Here is a 16,187-nt window from a genome sequence, read left to right on the forward strand (position 1 = left end):
CCCAGGAAGTATATAGGATAGGGGGCGGGGAGAAGGAAGAAGCGTGAAGTAGCAAGGACTAAACCAAAATCTCCTGGAGGCAGGGGGAGTGAGACCAAACCAGTGTAACAGAATGACCATGTAAATAGACCACAACGTCAAGCAATGTAACAGAAGGGATCCCAGAAGCAGAACTAGAAGCATACCAACAATCCAAGTTCAAGCCCAGCCTCTATCACACTGGGCACTGGGGTATCTGGAAAAAAAAACAAAACTAAAAACAGTAACAATGCACTATGACTCAGAATGGGCTCATCTACTTGTACCCTCAATTCCCTTGGAAACTCTCCAAGGTTATTTCTCACCCCATCTTAATTCTGCACCCTGCAAAGCCCCTTTGTTTATCTCTTAGCAGAAAGGTCTAGCCCCCAGGAGCTTTTGCATAAGCTCTTCTGACACAGCCAGCTGTGCATTCCCATGGGTGCCTTGGGAGAGGGAAGGCAGGACTTCAGCCACCCTTTCCCCCAGACCCCAAGCCTTCTTCCAGCTTCCTCTTCAGAATCCCCCTGCTGGGAGAATTCCAGGCTCCCTTGGTCTTATGACAACAGCAAGTGACCCAGAAGTTCCAGAATGTAGGGGCCAGGGTAGGAGAGGTTTTGATAGCACCCAGGGGCTCAGGTTGGGTGGGGGTTCAGCTTTGTGGTCTATCATCCAGAACTGAGATCTCTGACCCTCTTCTCAGCATGGGCCTGGAGCTCTACCTGGATCTGCTGTCTCCCTCCTGCCGTGCTGTCTACATCTTTGCCAAGAAGAATGGCATCCCATTTGAATTCCAGTTTGTGGACCTGCTGAAAGGTGGGCATCAAGGTGTCCTTGAGAAATAGACACAGAGACTGAGGAGCCTCCCCGCCACCCTCTGCCCCATACACATATACACACTCAAGGCTCAAGGTCCACAGGGAAGAAGAAAACTCCCAAGGAAATTGGAAGCTATGTGGCTGTCCTCACCGGAAGTGCCCTTCACGAAATAAAGCTCTTGTAGGGTAAAGCAAAAGGAAGGGCTGATTCCACCCCATGCCCTCCCTTCTGGCGAAGGTCTAGCTGCAGGCTGGCTGAAGGCTGAAAAGCAGTGTGAGGATTTCACACCTCAGAGTCAAATGGGTTCAGATCCTCTCTAAGTGACAGATATCTAGTCTGAGGTTCCAGGCACCATCTCCAGTACTGCCAGAAGCATAGAGGACACTCTAAAACCTCCTCTCACAGAGTCAGGAGCATCATGAACACAGAACAGGGTGACAGGAGAGCTCCAGAAATCATGTGGTGTCAGTGGGACCCCCTAGAGATGTTTCTAACTGGGGACAAGAAGTCAAAGATAAATTTAAAACTTATGTCCCCATGTTGGGTTACCTGTTCACCCCAAATGATTGCATGTGAGAGGCTACATTTTGAAAGATTCATTCATTCATTCATTCATTCATTCATTCATTCACTCAATCACTCATTCATTCACTGTGTGTGTTTAAGAGACTGAGAGCAGAGGGAGACCAAGACCAGAGCACTATTGGTCATATGTGGTGCTTGAGATCAAACTTGGTACTTCTATACTTACAAAGCATGCACTTTGTGGCTTAGGGGAAAGAGAGGACTGAATCAGCAAAAGAAGGGGCAACTGTGTATAAATGTGGACAGATAGTTCTAGAGAAGATGAATGGCTCATGTATACAACTTTAGGGGAACTGTGGTGGATTGCAGTGGGGAGAGTAAAGATTCAGAACTCTGGTGGTGGGAATGTTGTGGATTCAAACCCCTGTCTACATGTAATTCTGTAATATAAAAATATAAAATAATAATAGTAATAAATAACAAAGCATGCACTCTGTCCTCTGAGCCACTTCTTCTGGCTGCCAGAGAGGCTTCCTTTGGGGTTGTAGCTGTTTGCTAGGGCTGCAACTGCCATCTTTCTAGAGAGAGAGAGAGAGAGAGATGGAGTAGAGGGGGTGAGGTGTCAGCTCTCCAGGGGTTTCTGCTAATTCACCAGCTGTAGCTTCAGGCTGAGCTGGGGACTGGGAGCTAGAGGCCTCCCACTTAAATGAAGCAAAGAGTCACTGAGATCACTGGGATGGGGGCAAGATCTGTAACTGATCTCTGTCACCGACTTGCCCTATTAATTGGGGGTGAGTGATACTGTTGCTCTGAGCCCCTTCCTGAGAAAATAAAGAGGAAGACAGGGCAGGGGAGATAGCATAATGGTTATGCAAAGAGGCTCTTATACCTGAGGCTCCAAAGCCTCAGGTTCAATCCCCTGCACCACCATAAGCCAGAGCTGAGCAGTGCTCTTGGTAAAAGAAAGAGAGAAAGAAAGAAAGAAAGAAAGAAAGAAAGAAAGAAAGAAAGAAAGAAAGAAAGAAAGAAAGAAAGAAAGGAGGAAGACACTCTGGGAGGCTTGGTTCTCTCTTCCCTAGGGTCCCATGAGCCTCAACCCTTCCCTGCCCCTCTCAGGACACCACCACAGCAAGGAATATGTTGAGATTAACCCCCTGAGGAAGCTGCCAAGCCTCAGAGATGGGAAATTCATCTTATCTGAATGGTAAGTGTCTTTCCCAGGCCACACACCCATCTATGGCTAAGTCTCCTGGGAGATTCAACTAAAGCTCACCAAGGTTATCACCAAGCTCCATGTGGCATGATTCCACTGCTTCTGGTAGAGAGAGGCAGGCAGGGGGGAGAGGCATTACAGCCCTGCTTCACTGATCATGAAGCTTCCCTTAATTTGGTGCACCATGTGCTGGTTGGGGTCTTAAATCCAAGTCCTCATGCATGGCAAAGTGTGCATTCTACTGGGTGAGCTCTCTCCTAGGCTGTTTACCTATGGGAGAAGTCACATTGTTTAAAATTCTCTGGATCCAATTCCAAAGTTTGTGTTTGTGTGTGGGGGTGGGGGGCTCCCCCGCACTAGCAAGTAACTCTCAGGCACCAGAATTCAACCCCCTGCGATATCCTAGGGCTTTAGTGAAGGCCACAGCCTCCCACACTCTCCCTCCACTTCAGATGCCCCTGCAGGCCTAGGCTTTTTCTCATGCTTCTGACCAACTGGCTGTAAGTCAGAGATTTGATTAATTTGCTAGAGCAATACATAGAACTCAGGCAACCCATTCAGTGATTTCTTACAAAAGAAGTAACTCGGTCTGCCAGTTGGAAGATGCCCAGGCCAAGATGTGAGTAAAAGGACCGGAGTTTCCCTGCCCTTTCTTTCTCTCTTTCTTTCTTAGATTTTCTTTTAAACTTTATTTATTTATTGGATAGAGACAGCCAGAAATCGAGAGGGAAAGGAGTGATAGAGAATGGAGAGAGACAGACACCTGTAACACTGCTTCACCACTTGCAAAGCTTTTCCCTTACAGGTGGGAACCAGGGGCTCAAACCTGGGTCATTGTACATTGCAGCAAGTGTGCCCAACCAGGTGCACCACCATGGGGTCCCTCCCTGCCCTTCCCAGGTAACCAGCCTCACCCAGACGCTGTATTCCCCAACCTAGCAGCTCCTCCCCCACCCCCCACTCCCACCTATGACTTAATTACTTAGTCATGACAGATTCAAAAATCCTTGCCGACTGGTGACCGAGCTCAGTCTCTAAGTCTCTCTCATCCCTCTTAGATCAGGCAGGTATACGTGTCCTGCCTTCCACCCACATTGGTTTCATCTTATAGTCAGCCAGCTGCTATTCTCTGGTGTTTTCCCACAAAGTTACCATCAGTAATATACTAAGACAGAAGTTTTAGGAGCTGTGAGGTAGGATCTGTGGAAGAAAACCAAATACCCATGAGAAATCACACGTACATGTACACACATGCACACGCACTAAAATACACAAGGAAGATAATGAGCCCTCTGTCATTCATCATTCAGCTCCGGCCATTGTCTGATTGGGGGAGCCCACTTTGCATCATGTGTACCCCTGTCCATTCTCCTGCCTCCTTTTCTTTCCATAATTTTATCCATAAATGTTAAGGAATGTACTTCTGAGAGATAAGGACTTCAAACAAAACAGACATTTTAAAATAATCCCCAGATTTTATCAAATGTCCAGCTCATATTTGCAAGTATGATGAGTTCAGAACCGTTTTTGCCACCAGGATTGTCACTGGAGCTCCACTGCTCCTAGCAGTCATTTTTTCCCTTTCTTCTAGATTAGGAGGGGAGCATTCTTTCTTCTGCCAAGGGCCATACACTATTTATAACATCATCTGCAGGTCATAAGAACAGTTAATTTAAAAATTAGCCACTGATGTTGTGTGTATGTGTGCAGGGGGTGGGCAGTGGAGGTCCTGGTACATGGTGGTGAAGGGAGGCCAAGGCTGGGGGTGAGAGTGTTTTGTAGAAAACTGAGACATTTTACACATGTATCAACAACTGTATTTACTGTAAACAATTCCCCCCAATAAAAAAATTAGCAATTAATGTTGCTATGGGAAAAAACTCCTAGATTTATTGAGTTTAAAGTCCTTCCTCTGGTCCTCCTCAGCCCTACTCTTGATAGAGCGTGAGACAGAGAAAGAGGAGAAGAGAGACTGAGGAGACACACTACTCTACTGCCCCACTGTCCATAGGTCCTCCAGTCTGTCAGCACTCCTGTGTAGTGTCCCAGTGCTTGATCCCAGGTCCTTGTGCATGGTACTGTGAACATTCTGTTGAGTGAACCATCTGCTGGCCCCTCCCTAACTCAAAACAAGTCTTATTCATTTATTTATTAATGAAAGGAAGAAAGAGAAACAGAGCAACACCCTGGTGCACAAGGTACTAGGGATCAAACCCAGGGTTTCATGCTTGCCAATACAGTGCTGTTTAACGTGATTAAACAGTTTTGTTATTTAACATGGTTCTTTGTCTTATTTATTTATTTATTTATTTATTTTTATAGCCACCAGGATTATTGCTGGAGCTCAGTGCTGGACTACAAATCCACTAATCCCAGAAGCAATTTTTTATTTTCTAATTTTTAAATTTTTCTTTCTAATTTTTATTAGATAGGAAAGAAAGAAATTGAGAGGGAGGGGAGATAGAGAGAGAAAGAGAGAGAGGCCAGGCGGTGGTGCAGCTGGTTAAGCACACACTTTACAGAGCACCCTGGTCCCCACCTGCAGGGGGAAAGCTTCAGGAGTGGTGAAACAAGGCTGCAGGTGTCTATCTCTCTCCTCCCCTCTCAATTTCTCTCTTTTTCCTTCCAATAATAAATAAAATAAAAGTATTTAAAAAAAACTCATGGGAAGAAGTTGAAAAGCAAGGTCAGAAAGGAAAATACTAAGCAGAACTTGGAGTAGAGTTGGTGTGTTGCAACCAAGTAAAAGACTCTGGGGTAGGGGTGGGGTTCAGGTCCTGGAACATGATGGCAGAGGACCTAGTCGGGATTGAACTGTTATGTGGAAAACTGGGAAATGTTACACATGTACAAACTATTGTATTTTACTGTCAACTGTAAACCATTAATCCTCCAATAAAGAAAAATTTTAAAAAATCACAAAAAAAGTTTAAAAAAATTTAAAGAGAGAGAGTCCTGCAGATGGCTGTAACCTGGGTCCTTGCACATGGTAATATGTACACTTAACTGGATACACCACTGCCCAGCCCCCTATTCTTTGTCTTTCAAAGAGAGGGAGAGAGAGAGAAAAAGAGAAAGAGAGAGAGAGAGAGAGAAGGCGGAGGAGGGGGAAGAGGAAGAGGAGGAGGAGGAACAGGTGAAACCTGCAGCACTATTCCTATGATTATGAAGCTTTTCCCTTAAAGGGGCTCAAATTCAGGTCCTTGCACATAGTAACATGTGTGCTCTACCAGGTGAGCTGTCACCCAGTGCCTCCTCTGTGATTTTGCCCTCCACAATTTCTCTATCTCCCATCATACCCCAGTCACCCCCCCACCCCTCTTCCGGTCACATTCAGCTACTCTTCTTTTTCCCTGACTTTGCTCCCCTCTCTTCCCTGTGTCTCCCCACCTGCACTGCCCTTCCTCACACCATCACTGACTCTTATCGCTCCACAGGTGCCCCCTTAGCCTTCACCAATGGGCAGGGTGGCCACCTTCTCTGGGTCCTTTTGGGCTCAACACTCAGGCTTGTGACTGGAGGCTGCACTCTGGGCCCAAGCCACACTGCAGTGGTCCATATGGAGACTTTGGGGAAGATCCAAAGCAGTGCTCCTGACCTGTCCTTTCTGCAGCGTGGCCATCCTCTTCTATTTGTGCCGCAAGTACAGCGCCCCCTCGCACTGGTACCCACCAGATCTACACACACGTGCTCGAGTGGATGAGTTCATGGCTTGGCAGCACACGGCCATTCAGCTACCCATGAACAAGATCCTCTGGGCCAAGGTGAGCAGCACCCTGCTGAGCACAAGCACTGACCCTCCCTCCCTGAGTCTCAAGCTCTGCCTACCTTGTAGTCCTTCAGAGAATGGTGTCAACCACTGAGTCTGAACTACCTCAGGAAAGGGAAGAAGGGGGTTACTCAGGAGAGGCTGAGTCACTGCTCAATCCAGGATCAGACTTGGAAATTTTCATACTCAACCAGGAAAAATCAGAGTTAAAGAATTCAAAGAAATGACCATCTTTAAGATGGACACATGGGGGCTTATTCATCTCCTTCCCTCTATTTTTGCTCAGGTCCTTGTGCTTCGTCTATGTGTGCTTAACCAGGTGCACTATTGCCCAGCCCCCCCCAAATTTTATTTATTTATTATTGAATAGAGACAGAAATTTAGAGGGGGAGATAAAGAGGGAGAGAGACAGAGAGACATCTGCAGCATTGCTTCACCACTTGTGAAGCTTTCCCCCCTGCAGGTGGGGAACAGGGGCTTGAACCCAGGTCGTTGAACATGGTAACAGGTGCTTTTAGCCAGGTGCACCACGGGCTCTTTTATTTTTTTTTAATACTTATTTGATAGGACAGAGAGCAATTGAGAGGGGAAAGGGAGGTAGAGAAGGGAAGGATAGAGAGAGAGCGATACCTGCAACCCTGCTTCACCACTTAGGAAGCTTCCCCCTGAAGGTGGAGACGGGGCTTAAACCTTGGCCCTTGGAAGGTATAGTGTGTGCTCAACTGGGTGTGCCACAGCCTGGCTGCCCTCCCGCCTCCCATCCCAGTATTCTTTTCTGCTGGGATCTCAAAGTACTTCTAGACAAAGGCCCCAGGTGAATTCTACTACCAGCACTGCTGTGAAAGGTGAAACTCCTTTCCATCCTTGGTGGTGTCCAACAGCTCTGCAGCAGACAAGGGCACTGAGGTTTGGGGGGGTCAGAAGGGACTAGGGTGCAGCTCAATCATCCCTGCTCTCACTCCATGCTGGCCAGCTGCTCATCCCGATGATCACAGGCCAGGAGGTCTCAGCTGAGAGGACCGAACAGTTACTGCAAGAGGTGAAGCACAGTACTCAGCAGTTTGAAGAGAAGTTTCTGCAGGACAAGCTGTTCATCACTGGGGATCAGATCTCACTGGCCGATTTGATGGCCCTGGTGGAGATGATGCAGGTATATGATGGGGCTGAGGGCAGGGCAGAGTCTAGGCGTCTGCTGTGATAGAAGCAATAGCTTCAGCATAGGCTGGTGGAGGTGGTGGAGGTGGAGGTGGGGGTGGGGGGTGGGGGGGCCTGTGGGGATTCCAGGGGCCTGGACTTGATCTCTGGCTGGATGGTAACACAGAAGCTTTTGAACTGGGGGAGGCGGAGGGTGGGGAGGGGCTGTGACTGTGATCATCTGTACTTTCCAGAGTGTATGGAGGAGCTATGAGAATGTGGCCTGGGGGATCAGCCAATCAGGTTCCCAGAGGCCCCCTCCTCCCACTGGGCTCTCTAGAAAATGCCCAGAATCCTCTACTGCAACATCCTGGCTATAACACTTTTTTTCTAGAACTCTATTTCTTTTCTTTTTTGGCCTCCAGGATTATTGCTGGGGCTCGGTGCCTGCACTACAGATCCGCTGCTCCTGTGGCCATTTTTTTTTTCTTTCAATTATTTAGATAGGACAGAGAGAAATTGAGAGGGGAGGGGAAGATAGAAAGGGAGAGAGACAGACACCTGCAGACCTGCTTGACCACTTGGAAAGTGACTCCCTATAGGTAGGGGAGCTGGGGGGTTGACTCAGGATTCTTACATGGGTCTTTCTTTCGCCACTCCCATCACCAAAGGTCTGTGATCCCATCCCCACCCCCGTAGACAACCACCATAGTTCTCCCACAGTCTTGGAAATAGGTTAACATCTTGTTTTTTTCTCATTCATATGTTCAATTTTCTGTATTCCACATGTGAGTTAAGCCATTCTGTAGTTGTCCTTCACCTCTTTACTTGCTTCACTGAGCATCATCTTCTCTAATTCCATCCACTTTATCCTGAAGGACACAATATCATCCCTTTTTATTGCCGCATAATATACTCTGTTGAGTGTATATCCCATAACTTTTTTATCTAGGCATCTGTTGAAGGGCATTTTGGTTGTTTACAGGTTTTTGCTATTGTGACTACTGTAAATAGAACTCTAGACAGAGGAGTTGCAGAGTAGCTGCCCTGGCCTTGGATCCAAGGGGCATCCTCTATGCACTTGGCATGCCTGTGTGTGGGTCATTCATATGATTCCCTCATACAAGGGAAGATGGTCGGTTCTAACCAAGCTGGCATGCAGGATGGTTTGTTTAATCCTTTCCCAGTGCCTTGAGAGGCCAGTATAGTATCTGGTCAGTGTATAGAGTGACCATGTTGGTCCATGGTCAGTGTGCACAGCAGACCTGCACTGGGCAAGGCCAGAATGGTTTTAAACACCTTGAGTCTGGTGCCTTAGACTACTTGGCCATCTTGACACTTTCCAGGATGGTTTTAAACCTATTCTGGTGCTTTGTCGTCCTGTCCCCCACCCCTCACCCCCATACTTCATGCCCCTTCACCAGCCACACCCTCTTTAGCATCTCCTGAATATCTTGGTTACATGTTTGTTAGGCTGCCCGTGGAGTCTCCCATTTCAGTCCCTGTACCTGATCACAGAGAAAGGTTCAAAGTCAGGAGAAAAGAACTGTATCTCCCATTCCCAAACTTTAAAAAAAAATTAAAAAATATTTATTTATTCCCTTTTGTTGCCCTTGTTGTTTTATTGTTGTAGTTATTGTTGTTGTTATTGATGTTGTCATTGTTGGATAGGACAGAGAGAAAGGAGAGAGGAGGGGAAGACAGAGAGGTGGAGAGAAAGATAGACACCTGCTTCAGATAGTCACATCGCTTGTGAAGTGACTCCCCTGCAGGTGGGGAGCCAGGGGCTCGAACTGGGATCCTTATGATGGTCCTTGCGCTTTGTGCCACCTATGCTTAACCCACTGCGCTACCACCTGACTCCCATCCCCAAACTCTTAGTGGGGACTAGGGTGGGAGTTCCTTGGAAAAAGGAAGGGTCCCAGGGAGTTTCAGGTTGAACAAGGTAAGAATCACTTGAGTCAGGAGTAACCTCAAGGATCTGGGAATCTTGAAGTAAGTTCAATGACCAAGAATTGTAAAGGGTTCTAAGTTTATTCTGGGAGAAACAAAACAAAACAAAATAGCACTGTAATCTTACATTTGTTACACAACCTGTGACCTTTTGTCCAGGTGTCTGGGGTCAACAGGCTAACTTTGTAGAGGAAGACTGGGGGAGTCCATGAAACTAAAGGAGAGGACTCAGGTAGGGCTGGTCTCCAGACTGATCACTTCTTCCACTTTTTCTATCAACAGCCTATAGGGTGCAACTATAATATCTTCCTTAACAGCTCCAGGCTGGCTGAGTGGCGCATGAGGGTAGAGTTGGCTGTAGGCTCTGCCCTCTTCTGGGAGGCTCATGACCGGCTGACAAAGCTGCAAGAGTGGGACTGTTCAACCTTGGATCCCACGGTCAAGGAGAAGATCCGTGACTTGCTGCACAGATTCAAGTAGGAGCAGCCTGTCTGGCAGGACCTAGCTGGCTCAGATCTCTGGTTCTCCTTCCTCAGGGGTGGTGATGAAAATTCTCTCCATAATGTAGGATTGAGTGTGGGTAACTCTATGTCAGTGTGTATGCCTTGCATGTGTGAGGCCCTGGGTTTGGTCCCTAGCACCACAAAAAAATAAAAAAAGACACAACATCATAATGGGAAGAAACAGTGACTTAGTTTCTCTTTCTGTCTTTCACTGAAAAAAACAAATATAAGGAAACTGAAACAAGCACCATAGTTGCTAAACTAGGGGTAATTTGTAGCAGCATAATTTCTGAAGTAGGAGAGAGTCTTGTGGACTGCATGGTAGTTTTAAGTCCTCTCAGCTTCCAAATTTTTTTTTTTATTCAGGCACTTTAAACTTTATTCAGGAAAGCTGAGAACATTCACATGTAGGGCATGAGAGAGAGAGAGAGAGGAGAGAATGAGAAAAAAATACCAAGTTACCACTTACATGATGGTCTGAGCAGAGAGAAAGAGCACAGACCAAGAGATCGTGCAAGACCAGGAGTCTTCCCCATTTTTTAAACCAGGACACTGGTCAGCTCTGGCTTATGGTGGTGTGGGGGATTGAACCTGGGACTTTGGAGCCTCAGATGCATAACCATCTACAACCATCTACCCCTGCCCTTAAAGGTGTTATCTTTTTATTTTTTTCTTCATTGGGAGGATTAATGGTTTACAATCAACAGTAAAATACAGTAGTTGGTACATGTGTAACATTTCTCAGTTTCCCACATGACACTCTAACACCTCCCCACCTAGGTCCTCCTCTACCATCATGTTTCAGGACCTGAAACTTCCCCGCCCACCCCAACCAGTCCAAAATCCGTGATTTTTGCTTTGTGTTTTCCCTTCTAATCTTATTTAATTTCTTTCTGAGTGAGATCATCCCATATTCATCCTTCTCTTTCTGACTTATCTCACTTAACATGACTCCTTCAAGCGTCATCCAAGATAATGTGAATAAGGTGAATTCACCATTTTTAGTAGCTGAGTAGTATTCCATTGTGTATATAGACCACAACTAACTCAGCTACTCATCTGTTGTTGGACACCTGGGTTGCTTCCACATTTGGGCTATTACAAATTGTGTTGCTATGAATATAGGTATACACAAATCTTTTTGGTTGGGTGTGTTTGATTCCTTAGGATATATTCCCAGGAGAGGAATTGTAGAGTCATAGGGTAGGTCCATTTCTAGCCTTCTGAGAGTTCTCCAGACTGTTCTCCACAGGGGTTAGAGCCACTGAATTCTCACCAGCAGTGCACAACCTTTTCAGCATTCATTGCTGCTACTTTTTCTGATGTATGGCATTCTCACAGGAGTGAAGTGGTATCTCAATGTTCTTTATTTGCATTTCTCTGACAGTGACTTGAAGCATTTTTTTCACTTAGGTTTTTTTTTTTTTTTTGCCACAGGTTATTGCTAGGTTCTACTTCTGCACAATTTCTCCACTCCCAGCAGCTTCAAAATTTTAAAATTTATTTTATAAAGGGTAAGACAGAGACAGATTGAGAAGATAAGAGACGGAGAGAGGAAAGACACCTCAGCACATTTCCATCACTCAGGAAGCTTCTCCCCCACCCCACCCAACAGATGCTTCCATGTGGTGGTTGGGGACTTGAACCTAGTTCCTCATGTATGATAATGTGTATGCATTATCAGATGAATTACCTCCTGGCCCTCCAAAATAATTTTAAAATTAAGACTTACATATGATGAAATTGATGCTTTTAGTAATAGTTGGTGACATCAATAATCTACTTTTACTAATGGATAGACTAGTGAGATAGAAGGTAATCAAAGAAACAGAGGACTTGAGCAATACTATTTTTTTTAAAAAATCCCAGGCTCAATCCCCTGCACCACCATTAGCCAAACTCTAGTGGTAACAACAACAACAACAACAACAATAATAATAAAACAAAGAAAAAATATAACAGGGGCATATTAATTCCACACAGTTCCTACCACCAGAGTTCCCTGTCCTATCCTCTCCATTGGAAGCTTCTTTATTCCTTTATTTCTTTATTATGGACCAAAATTCTTTATGGGGAGCAGAAGGTGGAAGGTTTGGCTTCTGTAATTGCTTCTCCACTGGACATGGACATTGGCAGGTAGGTCCATACCCCCAACCTTTGAACAAGACTCTTAACCAACTGGATTTACTAGATGTTTACAGAATACTCCCTTCAACAAAAGCAGGACAAACATGCTCAAGCACACGTGAATTTTTCTCCAAGATTGATCACAGGAGAAATTTCTCCAGGACTGATTATATTGATTGTTCAATATAAATCTTGGTAAACCTAAACAAATTAAAAACAGACCGTGTGTGTTCTCTGGACACAATGGAATGAAATCAGAAATCAATAATAACACCAGACAATTAACTAGACTATGGAAATGAAATCATATACCTGTTTTTTGTTTGTTTTGTTTTTTGCCACCAGAGTATCACTGGGGATTGATGTCTACATGATGTGTCCACCACCCCGGTAGCTTTTTTTTTTTATATATAAAATGGCAACACTGACAAAACCATAGGATAGGATAAGAGTGGTACAATTCCCACCACCAGAACTTTGTATCCCATCACCTGATAGCTTTCCTGTTCTTTAACCCTCTGGGAGTATGGACCCAGGGTCATTATGGGTTGCAGAAGGTGGAAGGTGATGCTTCTGTAATTGCTTCCCCGATGAATGTGGGCATTGACAGGTCAATCCATACTCCCAGCCTGTCTGTCTCTCTCTCTCTCTCTCCATAGTGGGGCAGAGCTCTGGGGAAGCCAGGCTCCAGGACATATTGGTGGGGTTGTCTGTCTAGGGAATTCTGCTTGGCATCATGCTAGCATCTGGAACCTGGTAGCTGAAAAAAGAGTTAACATATAAAGCCATACAAATTGTTGACTGATCATGAACCTAAAGGCTGGAATATTACAGATGAATATTTGGAGTCTCTGTTTTGGAAATAGCTAGTAGTTTTATTTCAACTATATTCCAAAGCACCAATGACTTTATTAGTTTTTGCCTGAGCTTGACATCTGATATGCAGGTGGACCCAAGTTATTGTCTGGGGGGATGATGTCATAGCTGGAAAAGGGGCTAGAAAGCTGGATCAGGGAAGAGAGTAGCTCCCAAACATGTTAGAAGTGTATAAATATTATTGACTATAAACTCCATCGATTTGACCTGGGGCCCATATTCAACATAGGAGCCTATGTAACCTCTGCATCCCTGTAGCTCTGAACTCGCATTCTGTGGTGAGTAGGAACATTCCAAGTTGCACTAATTTCAGGACCCATCTTCCTCAGATGGTAGCTAGAGTATGTTATCCAACCCCCCTTTGGAGGATGGAACATTCTCTGCTATTGTTGATCCACATTGAAGGCAAGGTTCTATGGGGGCTCCCAAAGGGGTCCATTGTGTGTTCCTGATGGAGATGACCAGTGACAATGGAGGGAGGGATCTATTCCAGGTCTAGGCTCATTGTGTTTGTGTGGGAGTCCCAGGACCCCCTAACTAGGGTCCCAGCTGATGGGGTGGCCTGATACCAACTAAAGAGTCATCATTAAAGTATGCCAGTCTCTTACCCTTATTCAGCTTTTGTAGTCCTTACTTTGATAAGGTTAGCTTTGGAGTGACTGAGGGAAGTGTAATAGGAAGTAGGTGAGAAGGGTATCTAGGTCTAAGTAGAAAATATTTCATTAGGAACTTTATGGTGTCTTTTTTAGGTCTCTCTACTTGCTTGCTTCATTTATTGGCTCACTGCAAACTATTGTGCACTTTTGCTTTAAGATATATATATTTTCCCCCTAATTTATGGATACATGTGAACATATGCCCTATCTTAAGGGATGTAGTTTATATCTAGGTTTTTTTTAAACACCATTCCCACCACCAAAAGACTATATCTAGGTTTTGAGGCTTTGTTAGGAAGTGAACCACCTGAAATGGAATTATGGAGAGGAAAGGTCTTACCCGAGTAATGATGCTGAAGAGTTGACATTCCACATCAGATGTCCATGGACACGTTCTGAAGTGAAGCATGCTGAGGTGGTACTCATTGCATCGAATAGGTTGGGATCAGCAGATACATTATCATTTGGTATGAACTGAGAGAAGCATGCAGGAAAGTGAGCCCCACCCTAGATGTTCCAGGATTGGGGAAATATGGGATTTATAGTGGAAGCGGGAGGTTCCTGCTATTTTAGGGTTAGGATTAGGGTTTTAATAAAGGGTGAGAGACAGAAATAGGGAGAGAGACAGGTAGAAGCTGGGGATCTTACACCCAGAAACATATGAGCCACCACCAGCCCCTAAATGATACAAAATTTTGCACCTGATGCCTGAGGTTTGCTCATCTTCTGGATACCTCCATGTACCATTGAGAGGAGACAGGCTACCAACACCTGCTGCTGTTGCTGGTGCTGTGGCAGGTGATGGTGCTGTTGTAATCTGTGAATAAGTATTTGCAAGTGATATAATCTTAAAGAACTAGTGGGTCAAAAAAAAAATCACAGGAGGGATGAAAAAGCACCTTGACCAAATGAAAATGAAAATACACTTAATAAAATTGCTACAGTGCTGCAGAAGCAGAGCTAAGAGGGAATTTTATACATCTTATTAAAACAAGAAATTGAAGGTTTTTTTTTCCCCTTGGTCAGTTAGAGTATTACCTTCTACCTGAACTCAAAGATACAGTACAGGAGGATTAGACTTCCAGAAGAGCCATCAAGTAAGTGTAACCCAGTCCTGACCTCAGAGTCTTCTCAGATGTCCACTGGAGAAAGTTCCCAAGAAGATTCAACTTCCTTAAAGCCTATCCCAAAAAGATTAATAAAGGAAATTAGTAATTTGATTCTCAATACTAGCGCCGGACTCTCTTTTCCTTTATGAGAGTGTCCACCTCCTCAAAGGCAGAAAAAAGGATTTCAGGGAACTAGTGACAGCATAATGTACAGGGGAGAGTATGAAGCTCAAGGACTGGTGTAACCTGGTTAGAGCCCCTGGGGGTCGCTTCATAAACAGTGAAGCAGGTCTGCGGGTGTCTATCTCTCTCTCTGTTTTCCCCTCCTTTCTCAATTTCTCTCTGTCCTATATAACAATAACATCAACAAAAGCAACAACAATGGAAAAAAGATGGCTTCCAAGAACAGAGCCTCAGCGATAACACTGGAGGCAATAAATAAATAAATAAACAAATAATAAAGTTCTCCAGGAGTAGTGGAGCCACAGAAAGTGTTCTGCTGGGGGGAAAAAAAAGTAACAGGCTGGGGGTCGGGCAGTAGCACAGCAGGTTAAACGCACCGAAGCAAGGACTTGCATATGGATCCGGGTTCGAACCCCTGGCTCCCCACCTGAAGGGAGGTCGTTTCACAGGTGGTGAAGCAGGTCTGCAGGTGTCTATCTTTCTCTCCCCCTCTCTGTTTTCCCCTCCTCTCTGCATTTCTCTCTGTCCTTTCCAACAATTACATCAGTAACAACAATAATAACCACAACAACGATAAAACAACAAGGGGAAAAAATAGCCTCCAAGAGCAGTGGATTCGTGGTGCAGGCACCCACACCAGCAATAACCCTGGAGGCAAAAAAAAAAAAAAAAAAAAAAAAAGTAACAGGCTGAGGAGACATTTCTGCACCAGAGCACAGTACTTCCATGCATGAGGTCCTGAGCTTGATCTCTGGCATATGTGATGATAAAGTATAGAGAAAGTCACGGGGGCTGGGTGGTAGTGCACCTGGTTAAGCACACATGTCACAATGTGTAAGGACCCAGGTTCAAGTCCCCAGTCCTCACCTGCAGGAGGAAAGCTTCAGGAGTGATGAAACAGGGCTGTAGGAGTCTCTGTCTCTCTCCCTCTTTATTTCCCCCTTCCCTCTTGATTTCTGGCTGTCTCTATCCAATAAGTAAAGATAATGAGAGGGGGGAGGGGGAGGAGAAGAGGAAGGGGAGAGGGAGAAGAGGGGGGGAGAGGGGAGAGGGGAGAGGGGAGAGGGAGACACACACAAAAGGACTGAGTGAGCAAGCAGGGACCAGGGACGACTATTCCACCGGGACCAGCCAGCAACGCCCGAATAGCCCCCCCTGCTACTCCCACCCCCCTGCGTGCGTGTGCGTGTGTGTCCTGGTTGTCCAATGGGGGGAGCGGCAGGGTGTCTTGGGGGCCTCGCCACGCCTCCTGGCCGTGTTCATCCAATGGGAGAACAGCAGGGTGTCTTGGGGGTCTGGCCA

General features: G+C 45.6%; 1 protein-coding gene and 1 long non-coding RNA gene across 4 annotated transcripts; one reads left to right on the forward strand and one right to left on the reverse strand.

Moving 5' to 3' along the window:
- The first annotated feature begins 587 nt into the window (after positions 1 to 587).
- LOC103111480 (glutathione S-transferase theta-4) lies at positions 588 to 10,117 on the forward strand. Of its 2 annotated transcripts, none has more exons than XM_007520763.2 (5): positions 588 to 834; positions 2,479 to 2,566; positions 6,189 to 6,339; positions 7,318 to 7,494; positions 9,714 to 10,117. In XM_007520763.2, exons 1-5 carry the CDS (start codon positions 723 to 725, stop codon positions 9,909 to 9,911), a joined length of 726 nt encoding a protein of 241 aa, XP_007520825.1. In that variant the 5' UTR covers positions 588 to 722; the 3' UTR covers positions 9,912 to 10,117. The 2 variants fall into 2 exon arrangements, with proteins under 2 accessions (XP_007520825.1, XP_060050875.1); XM_060194892.1 differs by having other exon boundaries at positions 9,749 to 9,777.
- LOC132539464 (uncharacterized) lies at positions 2,521 to 16,179 on the reverse strand. Of its 2 annotated transcripts, none has more exons than XR_009550772.1 (3): positions 15,753 to 16,179; positions 14,295 to 14,410; positions 2,521 to 2,845 (listed from the first exon to the last, which is right to left on the reverse strand). It is a non-coding gene; the product is annotated as an uncharacterized LOC132539464 (long non-coding RNA). The 2 variants fall into 2 exon arrangements; XR_009550773.1 differs by lacking the exon at positions 15,753 to 16,179 and adding an exon at positions 14,713 to 14,776.
- Between the last annotated feature and the right edge of the window lie 8 nt (positions 16,180 to 16,187).

This window comes from Erinaceus europaeus, chromosome 1 (genome assembly GCF_950295315.1).
Source record: "Erinaceus europaeus chromosome 1, mEriEur2.1, whole genome shotgun sequence".
Lineage (NCBI taxonomy): Eukaryota > Metazoa > Chordata > Mammalia > Eulipotyphla > Erinaceidae > Erinaceus > Erinaceus europaeus.

Excerpts from the sequence above, each read along its gene's own strand:
- LOC103111480 (XM_007520763.2), top strand. The coding sequence starts at position 723 with ATGGGCCTGGAGCTCTACCTGGATCTGCTGTCTCCCTCCTGCCGTGCT. Across the intron at positions 6,340-7,317 it reads ACAAGATCCTCTGGGCCAAG|CTGCTCATCCCGATGATCAC; the intron begins GTGAGCAGCACC and ends CATGCTGGCCAG. Across the intron at positions 7,495-9,713 it reads CCCTGGTGGAGATGATGCAG|CCTATAGGGTGCAACTATAA; the intron begins GTATATGATGGG and ends TTCTATCAACAG.